Source organism: Histoplasma capsulatum, assembly GCF_000150115.1.
Source record: "Histoplasma capsulatum G186AR genomic scaffold supercont2.5, whole genome shotgun sequence".
Lineage (NCBI taxonomy): Eukaryota > Fungi > Ascomycota > Eurotiomycetes > Onygenales > Ajellomycetaceae > Histoplasma > Histoplasma capsulatum.
This window is the reverse complement of record NW_025544805.1, coordinates 491872-515160: the sequence shown is the minus strand read 5'-3', so window position 1 is coordinate 515160 and position 23289 is coordinate 491872. Positions and strand designations below refer to the sequence as shown.

Below are 23289 nucleotides of genomic sequence, written 5' to 3'. Positions count from 1 at the left end.
TCGCTTACGTCGACTGTCGGATTCGTGTCCAATCATATCCTCCATACCAAAAATAGATGGATGACGGACCACCAAGGCGGTCCTCTACTCTCAAACAGAACCCTGACTCACTTTTTGCATGAATACCGAGCAAAGCATCCTTACCAGCTACGCACCCCTTCGTTTTACATGTATATACGCATATTCTTCGACATCTGAGCTTAAGGTGTCCATGTATCAATCCTACCCAAGCTAAGTTAATTTAAGATATGAAGGTAAATTTTATCCTTTTCATCTCTTATCCACGGCATATGATCGTCTTGCGAGCACTTGTCTCTTTCCGTTATTAATTTTATGAGGGCTTTGCATGCCTGCTTGTGCATATATCACGAGCGATATAGTCCAGTGGAAAATGTTTAAACCTTGCTTTTTGATGCTGCAAACTTTTGTTTATTTTTTGATTTCCTTAAACACAAATTTCAAGTACCCCGCTCCCTATTTCTGAAAATAGGCAGTTAAGCTTGCATCTAAGCATTTTAGGCCCCCATTTCTCTGCACTAGCTTCACGTACCCATGCTCATTCCAAACCATCAGCCCTGAAAGAGCCTGATCTACTCATTGCAGGGATTGGCCGATTAAAAATAATGGATAAGCCGGGCAGCTCACCTCAGCTCGGACTTAGAGTATGGGCGCGGACACAGCCAGCATGTGGGGTCTGAGTCTATGAGGACCGCGATAGGTGCTCTAAGCGGCTCGGCTTCTCTTACCACCTTTCTCTATCAGGTTGCTCCGCCTGCTGGGAGGTGTATATTATATATACGAACGGCAAATCTCCCCTATTATCTCCAATTCAAGTTTGCTGTATCTCAAAGTTTCCTTTGGCTATTATTCACTTGTGCAAGGACCATCTTAAAATATCTAGAGAGAAAAATGGCCACATCTGTCTTTCCAGTGCCAGGCGTTGTGCATGGCAAACGCATTTTAGCGACTATCATCGAGACGCGAGCCAAAGCTGGCACCAACACTGAGCCCTGGGTCTCTGTCCCAATCGACGACAACAACATTTCTGCGGGGTTCCGAGATATCACTTTCCAGGAACTGAACAATGCGGCAAACCATGCAGCTCGATGGCTAAGCCAAGCTCTTCCCGCGACTTCCCAACCCTTTCAACACTTTGCCTATGCCGGCCCTAAGGATCTGCGATACCCGCTCTTCGCACTTGCAGCGGCGAAACTCCAGAAAGTGGTATGTTATTTTGAGAGAACATGTTCAGGAAACAATTAGGGGTAGCTGGAGAAAAAGCTAACCGAGAATACAGATGGTTTTCCCATCGCCGTTGCTCACGCGGGAGGCTCAGCTGCGGCTTCTGGAACAGACGAACTGTGAACTGTATCTGCGGCCGTCGGAAATGGTTGAGCAAATAAGTAATGTTCTACGAGAGACGCCTCATATCCAGAAAATAACCGTCCCTGGGATTGAGGATTTTTTTCGGAATGACGAAGCAGCCCCAGTGATTTATAGTAAGACTTGGGATGAAGGGAAAGGCGACCCTTGGCTGGTGTTTCACACCTCGGGAACAACGGGTATATCACTTTATCCACTGTCATCTCATATTCTCGAATGATCATAGTCTAACGAGACGGTTTTCACCAGGAAATCCCAAGGCGATTAGATATACCCAACAAATGATGACCACCTTCGACACCGCGGCCTCACTGCCAGAGCTTGAATTAAATGTAGCTCATCATTGGACCCGACAAAGACTCTACACGCCACTGCCCGCGCTTCATGTAAGTTATGTTTTCTGAACAGCTTTCCTATTTTATTCTGAATATGGAGGTATACTCACAACCACAGTTTATAGGCATGATGGCGACGCTCAGCCTGACCACTTGCATCCATACAACGTGCGTTATCGGGCCTCCCATTACCCCGACCGCCGAACTCGTGACCGATATCCTCCGCTATGGGAATGTAGCTGGGGCCCTTATAACCCCTGCTCTTATTGACGCCCTTGTTCTCTCCCAGGAGGGCCTTCAAGCTCTCCGTGAATTAAAGTATATCCATTTCGTTGGCGCTTCCCTCTCAACCCAAACAGGAAACCTCCTTGCGCCTTACACCCATGTGGTTCCGGCTATCGGCAGTACCGAGTCAGGCGGGTATTTTACCGTTATCCACGAAAACAAAGATAGATGGGAGTATGTCTCCTTTCAGAAGGACGCGGGAGCGGAATTACACCACCGCATGAATGGGATCCACGAACTTGTTTTCGTCCGCGGACCCCAATACCGCTTGCAGCAGATCTTCCAACTCTATAAGGATCGCCAAACATTCGAGACGAATGATCTGTTTGTCGAGCATCCGGAACATAAGGGAATGTGGAAAATCATCGGCCGCAGTGACGACTGCATTTACCTAGCACACGGGGAGGGAATCCATGCTTCGCTCCTGGAAATAGAGATTGTCGCGCACCCAAGCGTCAAGTCTGCACTTATTGGCGGCCTTGGGCGTTCGGTACCCGTTCTTCTAGTGGAGCTAGTCCCTGATGCGGATGCGGAAGATGTTGATGCCGTGAAAAGGAGTCTCGAGCCCTTTATCGCAAAAGCCAATGAACATTGTCATGACGTGGTGAAGCTCTCATCCGAGCGGTTGATCATTGCCAAGAAGGAAAAGCCATTTGTCACGACGATCAAGGGGAATCCGTTGAGGTTACAGACTTTGAGCATGTATGAGGCGGAAATTGAAGCTTTGTTTAAGTAGCATTATTTCCCCTTTTTCTACCAGCAGATGTCTTACCTGGGCCAAAGTGCTGCATATCCCTGTATGTTCTGCACGATTTTACGCATAACGGCAGATACTCACAATCTACAGACGCAACCTTTTGCTCCTCTTCAGCTGGCTTAAGATATATACCATATGACTGGTACGGTTTGTACGGTTTTCCTGGGTCGTGGCTTTCGAGGATCTTTTTTTATGACTAGAGATATATATATATAGATAGAGATTTAAGGTATCCTAAGGTAGCCGTAATGCAAATTCCGCGTATTGCGAATAGGCAAAATCCGCTCACCACGCTCACTTTCTTTCATGCTTGAGAAAGCGCGCTCTTCTTACTACCCGCCATCATCTTCAGTCATTAACTATCAAGTATGCTTATTCATAGCAGCCGTATATTGAATTTTTCGACTGTAAGATTCAATACCTCGGCTGAGTGACTTATCAGAATACAGAATACCCACAACGTCCACTGTTTAATCATGTGAACGCGGCGACCCTCTACTTCACCTAGTGTCCGATTCGAAGTATTTTCAGATTGCTTATTAGATTGGTTCTTCTCAAGCGAAATTGCGTCTTAGCGAGTGAGGTTGCGCCTTTCGCTAAGTGAATAGACGTTTTGGTCCCTCCAATCCATCATAATGATAATATGGCTTCAACATGTCTCAGCTTGCTACAGTAAGCATATACGTTGCAGAAGGGCGAATGCTCGCAGCAGAAGGCGGAATGGAAGCTTGACGGTGGGAGGCTGTAGGTAAGATGTCCCTGTAGCTGCTAGCAACCTATGGTCCCTTTATCACCCCTGCTGACTGCTGCTTTGCACATAGGACTGAATGTATCTTTGAAATCCATCGACAGATTGTTGAGAAAGCGTATTGAGGATCGATCGCTCATAAGTGATTGATTATCTAATTGATAGTTCGTGTAAGCTGTAATATGGTTATCGCAGTAATCTTCGATTAATACATATTACGACAATATTGCAGGATAATTTCTATTATTGAAGATCTCCTCAATGGACCTGATATTTCGATTTATCAAAGGGTTAAATAAAGTATGTCCCATTCCATACTTTTCACGAGATAGCAGTTTGAAATAAGCCAAGGTTGGCGCATCTCCATACATCCCCAAAGTTTGGCTCTCTTTGTATTACCAAATCTTCAACCAGCTTTTATTTTTTTACCCTTTCCCACCCCATCCTATTTATTATTATTATTATTATTTTTTTTTTTCATTCACAACGAGAGAAGATGGAAGGCATGAATGAGAACGGCCTTGTCATAGCTTCTCGTTACTAGTCGGCATAGCCCTTGGCTCTTTGACAAATTGGCTGTTTCCCTCCATCTTCTGCGTTAGGGAAGACATTACGCCAGTCACAACTATATATTGACTGGGTTTGCAGAATGCTTAGTACCTCACACAACGATCCCTTTTTTTGACACTGACGGGCTTTCTTCAGTGGGGAATTCATCAGAGTTGTAATTAATGGTCGCATGCCTTTCCATCCAGAGCAAACTCAGCCAGGAGGGTAGAACAAGGTGCGAGGAAGATGAAAAGCTAACATCATATAAGACTCTAAGCACGTGTGAAAGCGGGAAGTGACCGAGCATCCAAGCTGCATATCTGACAGATCAGGGTTTTTGATTTAAACTCATAGCGGAGAGATGGGAGATAGAAACACATCAAGAACGATAAACTCCCCCGTTCCAGTTCCCATGTTACTCCTGTGGCCTGAACGGTTGAAGAATTGGTAGCTTGTGGCGTCTCCCACCTCATCCTACGCAGCGAACACGGCCATATTCCAAATCAAGGACTGGAGAGGCTAAAATGGATCTGAAACGAGGACCATTCCCGATCTGTCGGCTAGCACAGCCACTAAACTTAAATGGAAGCTCTGGAAGGGTTCTGGAAGGGTAATGGAAGGCTGACTGGAAGGATGATGGAAGGATTATGGAAGGGTCGTGGAAACACAATGGACAGGGCGTGGCCAATAATAGCCAATTAAAGACGTCTTCCAAAAGACTAAATTGCACGACCGGGGTTCTGACGACAGCAACTGGTTGGAACTTGACGCAATTCCGTAGTGGAGGCTGCACGTTCGAAACGAATCTGGCAGGATTGGCCTTCGTATTATTCTTGATGTGCGGAGATAGGGTGCTGACTCCGTATTTTCCAGGAAGGGGAGAGGTGGAAACATGTACGGATAGCGCTGACACTTCAACCCTGCCAGGCGAACAAGGAACTTTCGGCAATTGGAGCAGGAAAGGGTTTGATTGGCAGAATTCTCAATTAAGTTTAACTCTCTCCAAAATATGGCGTCATGGCCACAAAACCTTGGTGGCCTTGACACATACACATTATTGTTAGCTACTAAATATTATTATTATGATTGTTGTTGTTGTTATGACTGTTGCTATAAGTATGAAACGTGAGGGCTGAAACATCGGCAAAAGACTTGGGTGCATCAAATAGAATAACAGGCGATAATACAACCTCCCATCGTTTTTCGTGCATGTTACGCCGTCGACGCAGGAGGTGGTGAGATGAGACAATGATGACAAGGTCATTGTAAATAAAGTTAGCAGGAGAGGCAAGCACAGGCGAAGAAGCTTCGGGCGCTTTTTGACCATGGACAAGCGTGAAGATGATGCTGTTGCAAGCAGCGCGCCAACTACACAGTAGAATCTGCTTTTCCTGTTCTCGAAGCTCACCACCGTTAGTTAATATTTATCGTTACAAATAAGATGGAAGGGGCTTCATGCTGAGGAGGAACCGCATCTCGAAGCCTAATTCCCCATTGATGCTTTTCTTTTCCTTTCCCTCAAACCCTGAGGGACTCTTCACTCTCGCGAAAGAAATCAGTGGTCTTTATGTAAAGTGTTGGAAAGTTCCAAGTAATCATCTATGCAAGTATCGCCGCAACACTTTCCACCGATTCTGTTTTTGGATAAATTGATAAAAATAACCGGCCAGCCTTGCAGCGCCTTGCCACGGATGCCAGAAGGGTCGGCTTCTGAGCCAGTCTTCCGGTTACCTCTTCTCCAAAGCGCCACATCGTCAATCCCTTCGATTGGGCTGGCTTGACAGATTCCAATTTGCCGACTTGGTGATGCAAGCCGAGGAAGTCGGGCATAGCAAAATGGTTACGGGTTGGGAACGGTGTGTGACACCAGAAAACCAACTTCAGGATGGCCCGCCAGCCAGCTGGTCTGATTCAAACCACATATCTGTTGTTTACGCAGGATATTATCACTTTTCCATGCTACGATGAATAGCTGGTGTTTTGCCGTAACTTTGTCTGTTTTATTACTTCATTCTATTTGTTTTTGTATTACACCAGGCTTTACACCAGGCCAATCTGGTTTTGAAATGGACAAAGTTTCAAGTTACTGGTGAATGCATGGGTGAAATAATCACTAGGTACTCTGTATCTATGTTATCTAGCGGATTAAAGGAGTCAGAAATGGGGGACGAGCTACGCGGGAAATATACCACATGGACACGCCAAAAGTTTAATTCTCCCCTTCTGGAAAATGTTTGTGTGCATGAACTCCCATGCGTGGCGGTGACATTTCGTCTCTTGATCGCTTTGGACTCTTCCTGTTTCGGGTTAAAGGGTAGGGTAGGAGACAAGTTTTTCCTCTTCTTCTGCTTCGGGCGCGGACCGCTGAAGCAAAGATCAAGCAAGGGACACTAAGAAAAGGGGAAACCTTGAAAAGGGGGGAGGCCACCAAAGGCCAGGAAACAAAATCCCCTACGTTTTGACCAGGATCTCACCCCCGAAACCCCCGCCAAAATTCCTGTCCCAAACAAGGAAGTTCTAAAATAAGAAAAATAAGGCTGTTCACAGACAACGAAGGGACATGCTCACCAGCGGGCCTAAACGCCCCGGTTCCACCAGTGCGAGCCATGGGTTGGATCATGCTGGGCCATGGGAGCATGAAAAACGTCGCTAACTCGAGAGAGCATGGCAGGAGGCTAGAGTCCTGCGAGTTCCCCATCCCCATTTTTCTTCAGTCTTTCTAGAAGTTGAGGTTTGGGGCACTGCGCCATCATTTACATGTCTGTGTCAGTGGCTTTTTCTTTGCCATTTGGATCCACAGAATTTGTGTTGCACATGGGAAGGTCTTTGCACCCTAGTGCCGATGGTGCAGCTCGCTCTAAATTATTTAACGTATAAAGGCTAAAAACGAGCTTTCGCGTGACTGGAGTGTAAAAATTTTAAACTTCTGGAAATTATGGCTTCAAAGAATAATTTTTAGTTCGCAGTTTCTTTCTTCTGCTTTTGTAGTGTAAAGTCCTTCCAAATAATGGATCCTTTGGGATGATAGTATGTCCGAGCCTCACCGAAGTCGACTGAGGTCGTCCAAACCGACGAGGATTATGGCTTGTAACTTCAGTGTGCCCTGGAGGGTACCCTCAAACCCAAACCCTCCGAAACACCAAAAGGTCTGTAAGTGCACTTCCTGGGGGGAGAAGGGTGGCGTCCTGAAATTCGCCATACCTTCAGGGTGCGACACGCATTTCATCTGCCGTTAGTGTCCTATACACAGGGATCATCATAACGCCAGGGTGTTATTATGGGAATGCCCCCAGCAAAACAGGAAAAGAGGAGGGAATCGGAGATTCGGAGGGAAGTCCCTTTGTCACAACTTTCTAGATTCCACAGACCTTCGGACCATGAAGCTAGAATGCATGGATCCAGGTAATTTTTGGCTGCGTTGTGAGCTTCCACAACAGCCCGCAACCCTGTTGAATGATGCATTCATTTGGGAGTCCCTTTTCGCAACTTCGATTAAAATTGGTTTTCTTGTTTGGAGGAGGGCTGCTTTGATCAACATGGCGGACTGACTCCACTTTGTCTGCTGTTGACGTCCTCTTGCCTGCAGGGGCATCGATCCTCCTTTCGAGGCGGATGCGCCACGATTTGACTTTTGAGACAATAGAGCGCGCCAAGTAGCCCCCTAGTTTTGAATGGTTGCAGGTCTTTTCTTCGAGAAGATTGCCTAAAGTAATTAGCGACGCACTAGAGGAAGTAGGGGGGAAAAGCCCCTTAGGCAGATGGATCCTCCGTATTGCGAACAGAGATGATTTTCATGCGGGTTCAAATTCTCAGATCGAACCAGCAGTTCGAAAATCGGCCACATTGGTCAGTCGGTCGATATTTGCCTGCAATGCTGAGGGCTTGAGCTGTCCTCTTGCAGCCCCCGGCTGCCTGGTGTGCCACCACCCTCCCAATCTTGATGCCACTAGTCGGTTGGGCTGAATGCTGGCCCCCTCGTTTTATGTCTCGTTTAGGGATCCGCACGTCTGCATTTCAAGACGTAGGCGGGCTTGAATGCCACGAGAGCGTGTGATTACTGTATTTCCACAACAATACTCCGTATAGCATAGGGGGTTGGGGTGTGCATCCACACCCCGCCCAGCCTGACATCTTTTCCAGGGAAACCCAACGGGGTTTTATCTCTAGATTATGGCCCAGGCTTAACGCACGGGATGGGCAGTATATGAATCATCAGCATGTTTTCAACCACCCTGCGATCACCATGCTTGTAGGGCCTCATAGGATTCATGGCACAAAAGTTAAGTTGATCAGAGAAGAGCATAAAAGAGAAGATTAACCATCACAAGACCGCCGACCCACGGGCCACCGAGACGCGACTGGTTTGAAAAATCGTTCGCTGGCGCCATGTCTCCGGTGCAGGGTCCGCCAGCAGTCTTCCAGAAACTTTTGGGGGCTTTCTTTTCACCCTGGGGCCGTTTTGGCGCGCGGCCGTGGTCGACTTGCTGGTGCGTTGCTGTTGGCTCGTTGGCTGCGGTTCGCACCCGGGGGAGCTCGCTGGCGATTTCGTTAAGGCTAGTCGAGTCGCCGCCGCCCGCCGCCCGCCGCCCTTTAAGAATAGTAGTGGTATGTTGCTGGAGACGACACTTTTTCTCAACCAGCAACAAAACACCTTTTGACTTCTCGCCACCATCGCCCTACCTCCACGTCCCGTACCAACTGGCCAACAAACTCCTTTGCCAACTACATCTATTCCCTGCCCTGCAGCTGCTTCCCCTCACCTCCACATCCTCCTCGACCTCCTGCAAGTCCAACGGTTGCAGCAGCCTTCCCGTCTTGCTTCGGCTTCCTTTTTGTCGCTGGTGAGTTGCTCAATCCCTGGCTTGACCATTTTAGCCCTTGTCATTGTGGGACTTGGAATGGATTGTTTCTCTGTTCCTCATTCCTGTGGTAGCCCGCCCTGAGTTGTTTTCGCGTTGATCTGTCTGTCGCTGTTGGGAATAAGTGGTCACAGTCTACGGCCTGCGATAGATATTGAATGCCTGATGGTGGTGTGGCTATGTCCACCGTAACATCAATTGTCTGATTGGCATTCGTGAAATCCGTTGCTAACCTTGTCGCCAATGGTTTTTAAAAGTGCGCCCAAGTGATCTGATTTCGCTGATTGTTGCCCTCTTAAACCTCTTGTATTATCTGCCTTCGAATCTCGACCGCCCTTTCGCCTTCCATCAGCGACATACCACACCACTACAAGAGGTTACCAAGTTGTGGATATCGGGAATTTTGTGATCTTTTCTTTTGTCAGAACGCCCAGTTTCTTTCTCTCGTGAACGGGTTTCTCCGGATCGCTCCAACAGGGCCTCTGTCCTGCCTGCCCGGTGACACCTTTTGCATCCTTTCCCCCGCATATCTACCCACGGAGTTTTCTTTGGAGACACAAAACGGTCTTTGAAGACGCCCGGTTAGCCTGCTCAGCAACCCGTCTGTGCTGCTACTGCGTCGCGTGGTTCCTACCTCGGCTTGTAGCTGCCCGGAAAAAAAATCTTGAGCCCAAGTACTATCTGCGGATATCCGTCCTCCCCAAGCGTGTGTGACCTGCGTTGAGCTACAGTTTGATTGCGACCCTTGCGCTGTCCCCGTATCTCTGCCATAGGGTTGTGGCATTTTGGACGGAGGGGTTTCTTCTGTGGATTTGTGTGGCCATTTGCGGGAGACTCCTTGCGCACGCTGCGAGCTACCGTTACCTTTCAGAAGACATTTTTCTGATCCTTAAGCCAAGCCTTACATCAACCTAGAAAGTACATGACGACTCGAGAGATATTTATATGAATCCAAGCGCCTTCCGTGCGTTACAAAAGTCTCCGACGCAAGCTTTCTGAGCAAGCTCGCGATTGATTGATATCCATTCACGTTACCAGCTTCGCGTTTGTCTCCCGAGAGATAGTTCTGAGATATCACTGTTAGATTGTTTCGCGCGATCAAGGATTTAATACTTGTGATAGAAGGTGTGTTTTTATTGATTTTCCGCGCTGCTATATAATTTTTATTACTGTTTATCCCATTCATGTCAGACATACAATACTTCTCCACCTAAATTTATCTATTTTAGGATTATCTGAACCTTCTCCATTGTATTTTCTTGGAAACGATCTGTTGCTTTCTGATTTAACTATGTACTAACTTAACATCTCCGTGCACAGGAAGAGAATCATTGAGGAAATAAATTCTCCAAAACGAGAGATTTGTTCTTAACAATCAAGGAGGCTTTGCAAAACTATTGTCGACAGACAGCCTCTAGTCGTCGCGACAGCTTCAGTCTTTATTTTCTTTTCAGTTGAATGGTCACTGGCGCTGGCTATGGATATCCCAACGATTTTAAACGAGAAGGGGACTGCTGCTGCTGCTGCCGCTAAAGCTCAGCTTCAGCAGCAATTGGCTCAGGGTACTCACATAAAATCCCAATCGCCGTCCGAAATGGGCTCTGAAAACGGAACGTCACAAAATGGAGACCAGCCGAATATCTATAATCCTACCTCGCAACCTCAGCCTCTATCAACTATCCCCCAATATCATTCTCCGCCGCAGAGCTCAGTTGTAAATTCAGCTGCCCGTTCCGACTACATTCAGAACGACCAGGGGAAGATCGAATATCTTCAGAATGACAGTAGCGGACGCACAAGAGCAAATGGAGAACCTGCGCCCAAAACTTTCCATTGCTCTACCTGCGGCAAAGGGTTTGCGCGGAGGAGTGATCTCGCCAGGCACGGTAAGATTAATATCACCTCACGGGGCGACAGTTGGCGACAGTTGGCGTCTAACATCTCTCTTCTTTTTTTTTTTTTTTTTAGAACGGATTCATAGTGGAATCAGACCTCACGTATGCGACTGGCCGGGTTGCGGGAAGCAATTCATCCAGCGTTCTGCATTGACTGTCCATACTCGAGTCCATACTGGCGAGAAACCACACATGTGCGACCGATGTGGCAAGGTAAGAGAAATCGCTTTTCAGAAATATTTGTTCTTCAGCGATACTAAGGGATTGTTATATGTAAACAGCCTTTTAGTGATTCGAGCTCCCTTGCAAGACATCGCAGAATACATTCCGGAAAACGACCTTACAAATGCCCGTATGCAAATTGTCAAAAAACTTTTACGAGGCGGACTACTTTGACGAGGCATCAGAATCACCATACTGGTACGATCGAAGAGGCTGCAGCTCAAACTGAAGCAAACCTGCGTCAAAACAAAGAGAGAAGTATTCGTCCCCTTGAAGGAGTTTATTCAGAACCGGGATCCGCCCAGTCGACACCTTCATGTCAACGTCTTTCTGCATCTCCCGGGAATGAATTACCACCAATGCATCTACACCGCCAAATGGGCGAATACTATATGGGCAATAATACCTCGATACCTCCACATCTACGAAGTGACTTCCAACAAGCCAGTCCCCGCGCATCTCCATCCACGTCATCGCCACCGCTTTCTACCTACAATAGCGTGCCCCACATTCGACCTTCCTTGACCTCCCACCCAAGTGGATACCGACCACCTCAACCTCTTGAACCTCCTGCCAACAGTGATCCTCGCCCCAATAGCGTAGCTGGAAGTCCACACATTTCGAGCATGGGGTGGGCATCTCCGACACTTAACAGCATCAGTTCGCCAGGGTCAGCCTCAGCAACTGAGTATTCATACCCAGAGCCATCACTACCTCCTTACTCAGCGCACATACCGCCCCACATGTTTTTCCCCAATTCAACAATACGACGGCCGCAAAGCACTGAACCAGAGAACTACGAAATGAAACCTAAATTGAACGGGGATTCATGGACTACGCCTGTTTGATCGCGACTATTGAGAAGTGCACCGATTGTTCTTCCTTCCACGCCACCGGTTTATTCCAATGCGATTAATTATTTTACTTCGTGCCTTGCTTTCCCCGGAGTTTTAATAGATACTCTGCCGTGATCTCACGAACATGAAAACGGGTTTATTGTTCGATAGTGCTTGTATGAATACCATACCTTATTCCACCATACATACCTTTTTATTAATCACTAGTACCTCCGTTGTTGCTTGCCATATCTGGGGGCCCATTATTTTCTTTTTTCCTCTTTCCCTCTCCAAATTTCGTCATATAAGTTAATTTTCCACGCTAGGTTCTCCCACTCATCATCAATATTTTTTAACTTTTTCTTTCTTCTTTTGATAGAACATTTACAGAGCTCTGCAGGCGCTGTGGGAATGGAACATTGCGAATGGTGTAAGCAGCAATCGGAGTACGGAAGGAGCTTTTCGGGTTTCCAGTTTACCTTTGGCTGTTTTTGGGATTTGATATAACTCGGGTTGTATTGTATTCATTCGTTTCGTTCGAGTTGACACGGTTGCATGGACAAAAACTAAGGCTATAGGGCTATTTAGTTATATATGTATCTCATTACCCCCATCTTTTTGATATATTAGTTTTTTTTGACCAACATAGATTTTCCTTGTTATATATTGTTTTATTGTAGTTGTTGCGCTTGATTTTTTTAGGTTGTGGTAGCTATCTGTTCGTATTTTCTTCCTGAGGACTTTTCTGTTATAGTAGTCCCTGCTTCCTTGAGAATAGTATCGAAGTATAAGGAAGTACAGTACATGAAAAAATATATTAGTATTGGGTATCTAGAATATGATAATAAGCCACGATATTTCTTCGTTGATTTGCCCATGCAGGGAAATGATATAATAGACAGGATACGTCATGTAATCCAAAGCCCATGGAGAAAGATAATAATTTACATCAAATATCAAACGAATAGAGTCAAGTGGTATCCTGTGGATGGAATAATAAGTAACTTACAAACGACAACCCCTCTGCACCGCCCAAAAATAATTGCCCAACTTCTCCGTTCCAGGAATCATTCTCCACCCCAACCCGGGAAAATACATGGCACCCACACACTTCCACCTCATTCCATCATCAATTCCGCCCATGCCAACCCCGCTCCCATCACTCTCCCTCAACCCTTCCCCAACCCACCTCTCCACCTCGTCGTCATCCACAAACTTCCCCCACTCATGCGTGCCCCTGGGAACTACACCAATCGGCCACGGCGCCTCCGCGATGACCTGATTAACAATAAAAGAAGGTACGGTGCGCGCGATCGTTGAGCCGATTAGCCAGCCGCCCGGGTGCAGGAGTTGTAGGCATTGTTTTAGGAAAGAGCGTGGAGAGGACGTCTGTGGGTTGACGTGTTCGAGGACTTCGAAGAGGGTAATCATGTCGAATTTTTGGTGCGGTTGGGATGGTGGTTTGGGGGGCGGTGATGAAGGAGAAGGCGAAGGCGAAGAGGAAGGCTGAGATGAGGATTGAGGTGGGGATGGAGATTGAGAGGGAAATGGAGTTGGAAGGAGCGCTTCCAGCGTTGTGTTCTCGTATTTAAATCGACCTGATTGGAGATGGGAGTAGACGAGGGGATCGGCGCGGGCGTGGGAGGTTGCGATTTTTATCATTACCGGAGATGGGTCGATGGCTAGGATTGAGGAGGCCAGGGTTGCGGGTGATAGGTTTGAAGCGGGGTCTGTATTTGTACTTTGGCTTGCATCAGGTTGAGGTGGGATTGTGCGTGCGAGTGATTCTGCGAAAATGCCGCCGCCACAGCCTATGTCTAGGTATCGAAGGCCAGAGGAAGAGGCCCGGGTTGTGTTCGCATTTGCATTTGTGCTGGTGTTTGCATAACCCTCATCACAAGAAGAGGAGGGGGGGCAGGCTGAGCGTGGATTCGATTCGGAAAGGCAAGCCGCGATAAATTCATGGCGGAGTGGATTCATGAGGTGGAGGATGCGCGAAGGGCCCAGTGGGTCCCACCAACTGCTAGCGAGAGAGGAGAAGTGGGTGAGTTCGTCTGAAGATATGGAGGAGGATGAGGAATGGTGTCGGACCCTGTCGATCTGCGTGGTCGTCGTACTCCTCAGACCATGGCGGACAAGGAGGGTAATGTTCCGTGCAGTAGCCGCAGAAGTGCGGCACTGGCTGAGGATCATTATTTGCGGCTCTGCAAAACAGTTTGCTATTCAACAGGAAATGGGAAGCGTCCCTGGGAACTCAATTAGCTCGAGATATCCATATGAGGAGGATGAATGGGTGAAGCTTAAGGAAGCTTCGTTGCGAATCCAGAGCGTGGGGTATACGAGCCATTGGTCCATAAACGAGACCTAGAGGGGAGCGATATTGTATACCTTGAGAAGCGTAATGCTACCCTTGAGTTTCCAAGGAAGTATAGAGCTTTGCCTTGTTCAATTGCTGCTCTCCATCGTTTCTCGTCCACTCCGAAGTTGACATCGCTGATTGAGGATGGTTGATGTCGAGATGCAAACATGACAAACTCATGACAATTGACAATTAGCATCGTTCCCAGACGTTGGAGATAGACAGACAACCTTTCAACAACCCTTCTCAAGGCTACTCTCTGATGTGCACTTGCAAGCCCGTGCTGCCACACATAGTCACCCCAACCATTGACACTCCGACGTTGATCTTAGCAGCCTCCATTCCGTGCAAACAACACCCACCTCAACTGTTGACTTGCGTTGAAGTTTGGAACCTATTGATTGTGAAGATAGCTGGCTGGTGTAGGCTAGCGTCTACCTGTGTAATATGTCGTGTATAACTTACTTTGTATTGTTTATGTTGGCAGTTATCAGTGAACTACCAGATACCGTCGTAGTGGGACGGAAATTGTCCTGTTTCTTTCTTTCCCTTGTGCTGAGTTTAAAAAAAAAAAAAAAAAAATTGGCTGGGAAGACGGGCTTGGGTAACATGAAATTCCAACTCACATGGCGATCAACAATCCATAATCAATGATCTTACGTGTATTTTTTATATTATTTTGTATGTGTTAGGTAGGCAACTAGATGAACCGATATCTGACAAATTGTCTAAGATACTTAAGAGAGAGCATATTATCTAGATACATATATTGGCTTCAAAAATAACCATTGAAATCAAACACCATTTTTTAAACCCATCATAATCCGGATCATCAGTCCAGCAATTAGTTCCCCCTGACCTGTATTGAAACAGCTCTCGACAACAAATTTCCGCCATTTCGGAAGTCGATCCTCTAAAAAAAAAAGAAAAAAGAAAAAACCATAAGAAACAGTTTAACGTACCCATAAAAGGAGAAAATAAAAGCAGCAACAAGCTAAACATGTCTCCTATCAGGAAAAACCAACTCAAGTATAGACAAGACAGATATCATAATCACATCCCTTTCTGCATCCTCATACCCCCTCCTCGACCCTCCGGGGCGCCGAGATGTGTACATTCGTGCTCCGCTTGCGGCCACCGTTAGCTTCCTTCCCAGCAACACTGGACATCTCACTCTCTCGACCAATGCTCCTCTCGCTTGCCTTGGTCAGCGTACGAGCAAAAGTGAAGAATCCCTGCCTGAGTCCCAACTCGTGGCTTGGCCAGCGTCGTCGCAAGCCCAAGCTAGCTGCACCGCCATAGTCCTCTCCCTCAGTGAACCAGCCGGTCCTTCGTTTAACCATTTTCCACGCCTCCACCGCAAGCACGAATACGAATATTGATCCGAATGCCAGGCCCCATTCCCAGGTTATACCACTATGCTTGAAAACCTTTGTGTTGAGACCAGGGATGTAGACTGCGGGAAAAACTGAGACGAAGCCGATAACCACAGCCCAGAAGAGGAACTTGTTCTCCCATACGTCGCAGAGGAATGGGAAGGAAGCAAAACGTTCTCCAGTACGATCACGCCGCGGGTCTAGGTTGAACATGCTATTGCGAAGGTGTTTGAATTCCCAGGCGGAGATAAGAATGAGCCATGTGAGTTCGGCAAAGACAGTGGCACGGGCCCGAAACACAACATCGCAGGAATCGCTGGCAATACGGTTACAATCGTGTCCCAGGGAATCCACTCCATTCCCTACACCGTATATTATGATGACGAAGGTGAGAAGCGTACAGGCTCCCATGATGACACCGTAGATTATCATGTCAGTAATGATCTGCCAAGTGAAGACGCCCTTTTTAGTATCATGCGGTGGCCGATGCATTATAGTGGCACCGGCCTTCTCACGACCGAGACCAAAGGCAGGGAACGAAGACGTCAACATGTTAATCCAAAGAATCTCCAACGGTGAGAGTGGAAAAACAGAAATCCCCGATCTATCCTGGAAACCAAGTCCGACGATAAGGAGTACAACTTCGCCTACATTGGAAGTGAGGAGATGGAGAATGAATTTCTGAATATTCTCAAACATGCGTCTACCTTCCTCAATTGCATTGACAATGCTAGCGAAATTATCATCCGTGAGCACAATGTCGGCGGCAGATTTCGCCACATCTGATCCAGCCAAGCCCATAGCGATACCAACATCTGCAGCTTTGAGCGATGGAGCGTCGTTGACACCGTCTCCAGTCATGGCACAGTATCGGCGGCGACGATGGAGAGCAGCGATCATTCGAGTTTTTGTGTCCGGGGCGCAACGTGCAATTACCAAAGGGAGAGACGGCAAAGCATCGATTTCTTCGTCAGTCATGCCGTCAAACTCTGCCGCTGTTTTCACTAACGATCGGGCCTCTTCTGCTGATAGCGTTCCGGCATTGCGCGGAAGGATACCAACTTCCTTTGCAATAGCTGAAGCAGTTGATGGATGATCTCCAGTAAGCATGTGAACACGAATTCCCGCCATGGTACATTCTAGGACCGAAGTTAGTAACTTTCTATTTTTAAGTGAGATAAAGACAAACACAGTTTAGCAAAACATACCTTTAACGGCGTCCTTAGTTTCCAATCGAGGGGGGTCATATAAACCAGCCAGGCCCAAAAGCGTCAAGTCTTTCTCGATTTCCTCTCGTGGAATTTGCTGCGAATGAGGGTCGAATCCAGTAGGGCCAGGCTTTTGCGCGACTGCAAGCACACGTAGACCCTGTTCGGCAAGGAAGTTCATCTGCTCGAGGATATCCTGCTTGATTTTAGGCGTCATGGCCTCTTGATGATCTCCCACCCCAACAGTGGTGCAAAGGTCGATAATCCTTTCGACAGCACCTTTCGAGAAAACAACAGTTTCAGGATCATCAGCATGGCGGTAGATAACTGACATACGCTTCACACTACTATCGAAGGGGTACTCGGCTAGTTGCTTCCAACCATGTTGTGTTTCAAGCGTCTTTTTTCCAAGACCAAATCGGAGAGAAAACACTTGGAGGGCAACCTCAGTAGGATCACCAATGGTTTGCCAGGTGTCAGATTCTGGATCGTGGCGAACGGTGGCTAAATTACACAGCGCCGCGGATGTAACGAACGCCTCAAGTTCGGGAATCATCTCAGGAAGCACATTCTCCTCCGGATCGTCCTTTTCAGGGGGCGTTTCGTTTCGTTCCTCAATGCGACGTTGGTCGCGCTGCTCTTTTTCAGCGGGGATATCGAATTTCAGGCCAACGGTAGAACGGAGCACGTCTTGCTCGGCGCGTTTACGCTCCCGCTCCTGCTCAGCTTCCTGTTTCGATGTTGGAGGCTGCCCCAAGGTGATCGTCCCCCGAGTGGGATTATTAGCATCATCGGATTTGTGGAGACTATATACACCAGCGCCGGGAATCCAGGCCTTGCGGGCAACCATTTGACCTTGAGTAAGAGTTCCTGTTTTGTCAGAGCAGATGTTGGTGACGCCACCCAGAGCCTCCAGTGCGCTCAGTTGCCGAACAACTACTTTCCGCCTTCTCATCTGGGTCATGCCAACAACCATGGTGATTGTGAGGACAGCGATAAGGGACTCGGGAATGATAGCGATGCCTAAAGAAAAGGGCAAAGATGAAATGTCAGTAAACCATTCTGCAGTCAAAACGCGCAACCTGGGTTTCAGCACATACCAGTGGAAATTGCGTAGATAGCCACCTCATTTGTAACATTGAAACGATTAACACCAAAGACGATAATAGCAAGCAAGAGAGCACATCCGAATAGTACGTAGGCCAATTTGCTGAGTTTGATCTGCAACGGTGTTCCCTCCGTGAGGCCCAGGAATTTGCCAATTCTGTCCCAGATGCGAAGAGCTCCACCCTTGAATGGCTGGAAATTTCCATACTTCTTTCGAGACATAGAGCGACCAGCTTTGCGCTGTTTCCCCTGCATAGATTGAGCGATCTTTCCGATTTCGGTATTCATGCCAGTGAAAACGATGATGCCTCGACCACGGCCTTTGGTAACGGTTGAGGACGAGTAAGCCATGTTTAGGCGGTCCCCCACACCAGTCTCCAGCTCAGTTCCGATAGCACTAAAATCAATGTCCTTAGCTACTGGAACAGCTTCACCTGTCAGGATCTTCTCATCGCACTCAAGATTCATGGCCTCGATCAGTCGAATATCGGCTGGAACAGTATCTCCCATTTTGATCTGAACAATATCGCCTGGTACGACTTCGCCAGATGGGACGGTTATCTCATGGCCGTTTCTAATCACGTTGGCAGATGGCGAGGAGAGGGAGCGGAGAGCGTCCATCTTCTTCTCTGCCTTGAATTCTTGATAGAAGCCAATCACGACATTCAGCACGATAACAGCCGTGATCACCCCTCCTTCAATATAATCAGAGACACCGTATGAAAGGGCCATGGCTAAAACGAGGACCTGGTCCAAAAACATACAATTACTATATAGTTCCAAGAATGGTGGTATATATGTTGTGTTTCCGGGAGGGAAGGGAATAAAAATAAAAATAAAAGTAAAAAGGAGAGATAAGGCAGGGAAATTGGCTCAGCATTAGAAAGGGTTAAGGATATTGTAGATAACATAAAAAAGCCAGCCATTTACTCTCCAGTCGATTGGCGAACTACGTTCTGTGGCCCTCCACACGCCGATCTAAAAGTTCATGGCAAAGATACCACACAACCATCAGATGGCGGAGAGGAGACTTATATGAAACGAGTTGAAACGCAGCTGCCGTGAAAACAACGATAGGGCAGAGATGGATAAGCCTTTGTGGGGTAGTGCGGGAATGTGACAGAGCGAAGTTTCAGGGACAGATAGGAACGAAAGAGACGTACCAGGATCATCGCATTTGATATTTGTTTCCCCAATAGAGCATACCACCTTGGGCCCCCATCCCCGTGCAAGCGGTTGGGTCCATACTCTTCCTGGCGTTTCACGACGTCGACATCGGGTAAGCCAGTTTCCGTGTTTGTTTTAAGGATCTGGCCCACTTCATCGACCGACAGTAGAAAGGGGTGCTTCTCATACCCCTGTTTGCCATTGTCCTTGTCGTCTCCCATCACGCAGAGACCCGCCTATGCTGTTATGTAACTTATTTCTTATTTTCTATCTCCTCTCCCTTCTTGAACACCGAGGTAAAAGTAGAATAGGTATAAGGCGTTGACAGTGTCTGCTATAAACAGCTCAGAAGGGCGAGGGAAGGAGTTATGAAGAGGAATGAGCAGAGCGGTAGAGCGGTTCCTAACCGTGGCCAAGAGAGGTAGAATCCAAAATGATCTAAAAAAGGGACGTAGTGTGATCCAGAGCTTGAATAATCAAAACGACGGTGGACAGTAGGCCTATTCGGATATGTAGGTCTATGTGAACTGCGCCGAAACAGTGATGGTCAGTATTATTGGAGGAGCTGTACAAATGTCGAATGGAATGACCGACCAGAGAAAATAGCTTCTAACGACACCACTAAACGATATCAGACGGTATTGTATAGGTCAGATAACGGTATGAATAGAGCCGCAGTCCGATGACACTATCTCAATCTTCACGGCTCCGTGTCAAAAAGGACGGGGTTTGGGTTTCCACTTTGACGTCAATCTAATCTAGACAAAAGTTAAAAATTGTGATATGGGTCTTCTTGCAAGAAGGAAGGCGTACCTGACGATAACGCTGGAGGCAAACAAAAGGGCAAGATCCGGCCACGAAGTGGGAACATCGATGGCTTTATAAATCATCGGCTGGGATTCCTGATCTGACAGGAGGATATTGAAACCGAAAACCGCTCCGCCCCTCCCCATCCGGGCCATCCCCTCCACCCCCAAAAATAGCGTAAGGTTCTTGGCTTCAGACGGACCCGTAGATACGCAACCGTCCTGCCAGTGGGAAGTCTGGGCTCTTGGCGAAGGAGGGTCCGCAGAATTCGCCAACAGCTGCTCAATCACAGCGCTTCATGGGATTTATTTTCTTCTTCCCCCCACACTTCTCTCGCAAGAGTCTCCTCATTCTCTTACTCAACCAGATCGCGGTTTGTCAGTTTTGGACACTCCATCCCACATACAACTCTGAAAGCGGCGCGGAATGGCGAGGTATTGATTGGTCCATGGTTGCGGCCACACTGGCAACCTTGGCATCTGGGCCGCCTATCCTTCTACGCGACAATGACGGTCCAGGTTTATGCCATGTTTTCGCAGGCACACAATCTGCTTGAGGTGGATTGTTTGGGGCGTTCGTCGGAATACTATTATCCATCATCCTTGCATCTCGAAGTCGTTCAGAAGGCAGTTAGTGCCTTGGCGGTTGTCGCATTTCACATGTTGCTTGCTCCCTTGCTGGACTTGGGGGTCGCCACGCTGGGGCGGGCAGATGAGATAAGTCGACATGAGATAGCGGTACCGAGATGGGGGTTGCGTATGTTGCCACGGGAAACAATCACCATATATCATCATCCATTGTGTTCATCCTCTTTCTTCTCCCCACGCTGTAAGAGATCCCGCCAACTCTCCCCGGAGCGACATCTATCGCCATCTCACCCTTGTCAGCTTCCCTCTTTCTCCTCGGCGGACGATGTTCCACCGCAGCCAAGAGCCAAGCGTATTTCCCATTGGATAGCGGGGAGGAAACCTCGCCACGTGATGCACTGATGTTGCTGCCAATAACGCCCCGCCAGATCCCAGAAACCAATCACGATGCGGCCTGGCGCGAGATGGGGCGAGTTTGACGTCGTTGTGCATGAGAGGAGCGGCCTGAGCAGCGGAAACATCTTGGCATGCCAAGAGGTCTTCTGCTTTCGCTGACAACGACCGGGGGCCTTGGGGACAGCGGCCTGGCGCTCTGGATCTCCGGGAGGAGGGCGAGGAGGACGAAGGAGGACGAGGAGGGCCAGGCCTTACGAAGGAACCAAGGCATGCATTGCGTGCTTCCCACATGAAGAGAAGCACCTGGAAGCTCAAGGAAACTAGAAGCCAGAGGAAGTGCTCTGTTTCCACGTTTTGGCCATCAAATCTTTGAAGAGATGGGTTCAGCCATGCAGCTAATACGGAGTGGCTCATGCAGGCCTATAGCCTGGTGAATGGAGGATTTTGTGTGCAAATCCTCTGATGTTGATTTAATTCTGAATCTCGCAATTTCCGATACCCATGCACGCATTGCGAGTTTTACCTAACTAATGAAACAAACAATCCAAAAATCTGATCCACGCATACCCTGACACAAAGAGAGCGTGCCTCCAACCCAACAAAGTAAGAGAAAATAGTGAGAGAAAAAGTGGATAAAATTCATCAATCGCATGTCCAGGAGCAACACAGCGGACTGAGCATACACCGCAACTCCCTCGCTGGCCCGTTTGTCGCCTGTAACTATCATGCATCAACATACCAATATGCAACAGTACGTGGGGTATCGACATCCAGCCCGTCCCAACCTTACACATTCTTCCTATCCAACATGTATAACTTTCCGACAATCTTCCCTGTCGCTGCCACCTCCAGGGGGGGAACCTAGAGGAAAACGCTTGCTGATACTTCCAACCAACCAACCCGACTACTTACCGAATAACTCAACAAATACGTAGATAAGGATTAAGATAAAGATAAATAAGACAAATTAAAATTAAAATCATATTAACTATCAATATATAGAAGTCGCGTGACAGACTCCTATAATACAGTTAAGAATCTCAAACCCAGCCCTTTTTCCTCAATTCCTGGCATCCTCTTATCTTGGCTCAGAGCAAAAAGAAAAATAACAAAGTAAAAAAGAGCGCTGAGAACAGTTCTGGACCTCATCGATTCGGTAATCCACCAGCTCACTAGTATGATATATCTCTATCCGGGCCGTGTGTAGCGTGGGGTGTTTCTGTATTTAAGAAGGCGAGCTTATTTGTGCTGTACGGAGCACATGGACGGTGCAGCACACCCATCTCTCTCTAGTTTCTTCTCTTTCCTTCTTTCCAAGGCGGTCCCGTGTTAAATAACATTTACCCAAAACCCCGTTAAAGGAGCCCTAAAATGGACCAAGACCGAGGCCGGAGAAGGGGTTGGAAGATCTGTTTTATTTATGTCCCGGAAGGTAAGGCCGGAGGGGAGGTGTTTCTTCTGCTTTTCATTTGTTCCGGTCTTGCTGTTTTTATATCCGCTGGAGGGGATAACCCCCATACTACGCAACGAAGAGCCTGGGGTCATCAACAAGGGGTAGGTAGGTAAGATTTTCTTGAAGGCAGCATAGGAATTTCAGTCTATCTTATATTTACAACCCTGGCTACTTACGTGGAGCTTGACTCCTGCAGGTTCAACCCTATCTCATAAACCTAGGGCGAAGTAAAATAAGTAAAAAATATCCATGCACAATCCGCATGCAGACCCAATTGGGACTCAAAGGACCCCAAAATCTAAAACTCGATCATTCGTGGAGGTGGAAGGTTTGTTGAGTGTAGTTATCTTACAGGCTTGCATTCAGCATTAGGGATGACAAACAATCTTTCTATTTCTGAATTTAATTTAATTTTTTTTTTTTTTTTAAAACAATGCAGGATCTATCTTACAGGGTGTACTGTTACTACCGTAAATACAAAGTTCCAGAGCCGCGCTTGTCTCCATCATGATTCATTTACTCATATGTAGTGAGTGTACAAGCACAAATTCTATGGGATTCCTGGAACAAGCGAAGGGAAAACAGCCAAAGAAGCTCTTCTTCCCCCCCACAAAAAGATAGAAGAAAAACAAAGATAAGGACAAAGCCAAACTCACCCACCTGGGGATAAGCTGGATGTAGCGCGGGGTTCCTGCATCTTCCCGTAATTATCGGACGTACCGGGATCGAGTTGGATAGAAAAAATCCAACGGTAAGATTCGACATAGAAATCTCGAACGGTGAGGAAGTGGGGGCTGGGGATGAGAGCCCTCGTGCATGATTTGCCACGAATACCTAGGGGATAAGTAAATAAAGATATATCTGGGTTTCCGTAGGTTCATTTTTCTCCATTTTTTTTTCACTTTGTGTGTTTCCATGTTCATGGCCCATGTCCCCTTCTCCACGGATTGTTGAGGGCAG

The 23289-nt window shown here is 47.5% G+C and overlaps 8 protein-coding genes across 8 annotated transcripts; 3 read left to right on the top strand and 5 right to left on the bottom strand.

Annotated features, from left to right (window-relative positions):
• Positions 1-842: 842 nt before the first annotated feature.
• On the top strand, positions 843-3052 carry HCBG_04119 (ochratoxin A non-ribosomal peptide synthetase; the record flags this gene model as incomplete). Its single annotated transcript, XM_045431168.1, has 4 exons — positions 843-1224; positions 1298-1562; positions 1633-1769; positions 1837-3052. 4 exons carry the CDS (start codon positions 910-912, stop codon positions 2737-2739), a joined length of 1620 nt encoding a protein of 539 aa, XP_045287721.1.
• A 1187-nt stretch (positions 3053-4239) lies between these two features.
• On the top strand, positions 4240-5047 carry HCBG_04118 (uncharacterized protein; the record flags this gene model as incomplete). Its single annotated transcript, XM_045431167.1, has 4 exons — positions 4240-4292; positions 4701-4881; positions 4931-4951; positions 4985-5047. 4 exons carry the CDS (start codon positions 4240-4242, stop codon positions 5045-5047), a joined length of 318 nt encoding a protein of 105 aa, XP_045287720.1.
• A 2393-nt stretch (positions 5048-7440) lies between these two features.
• On the bottom strand, positions 7441-9700 carry HCBG_04117 (uncharacterized protein; the record flags this gene model as incomplete). The annotated part of the gene is made up of 5 exons (XM_045431166.1): positions 7441-7745; positions 7878-8023; positions 8399-8670; positions 9150-9283; positions 9451-9700. The coding sequence occupies 5 exons, from the start codon at positions 9698-9700 to the stop codon at positions 7441-7443; spliced, it is 1107 nt and encodes a 368-aa protein (XP_045287719.1).
• A 693-nt stretch (positions 9701-10393) lies between these two features.
• Positions 10394-12518, top strand: HCBG_04116 (zinc finger protein; the record flags this gene model as incomplete). Its single annotated transcript, XM_045431165.1, has 3 exons — positions 10394-10802; positions 10885-11024; positions 11093-12518. The coding sequence occupies 3 exons, from the start codon at positions 10394-10396 to the stop codon at positions 11879-11881; spliced, it is 1338 nt and encodes a 445-aa protein (XP_045287718.1).
• Positions 12519-12874: 356 nt separating this feature from the next.
• HCBG_04115 (3-demethylubiquinone-9 3-methyltransferase) lies at positions 12875-14062 on the bottom strand (the record flags this gene model as incomplete). The annotated part of the gene is made up of 1 exon (XM_045431164.1): positions 12875-14062. The coding sequence occupies one exon, from the start codon at positions 14060-14062 to the stop codon at positions 12875-12877; it is 1188 nt and encodes a 395-aa protein (XP_045287717.1).
• A 956-nt stretch (positions 14063-15018) lies between these two features.
• On the bottom strand, positions 15019-19307 carry HCBG_04114 (P-type Na+-ATPase; the record flags this gene model as incomplete). Its single annotated transcript, XM_045431163.1, has 4 exons — positions 15019-16743; positions 16813-17835; positions 17913-18666; positions 19083-19307. 4 exons carry the CDS (start codon positions 19305-19307, stop codon positions 15302-15304), a joined length of 3444 nt encoding a protein of 1147 aa, XP_045287716.1.
• Positions 19308-19586: 279 nt separating this feature from the next.
• HCBG_04113 (uncharacterized protein) lies at positions 19587-20493 on the bottom strand (the record flags this gene model as incomplete). Its single annotated transcript, XM_045431162.1, has 4 exons — positions 19587-19604; positions 19677-19707; positions 19900-20187; positions 20300-20493. 4 exons carry the CDS (start codon positions 20491-20493, stop codon positions 19587-19589), a joined length of 531 nt encoding a protein of 176 aa, XP_045287715.1.
• Positions 20494-20756: 263 nt separating this feature from the next.
• On the bottom strand, positions 20757-21650 carry HCBG_04112 (uncharacterized protein; the record flags this gene model as incomplete). The annotated part of the gene is made up of 1 exon (XM_045431161.1): positions 20757-21650. The coding sequence occupies one exon, from the start codon at positions 21288-21290 to the stop codon at positions 20757-20759; it is 534 nt and encodes a 177-aa protein (XP_045287714.1).
• Positions 21651-23289: the final 1639 nt, after the last annotated feature.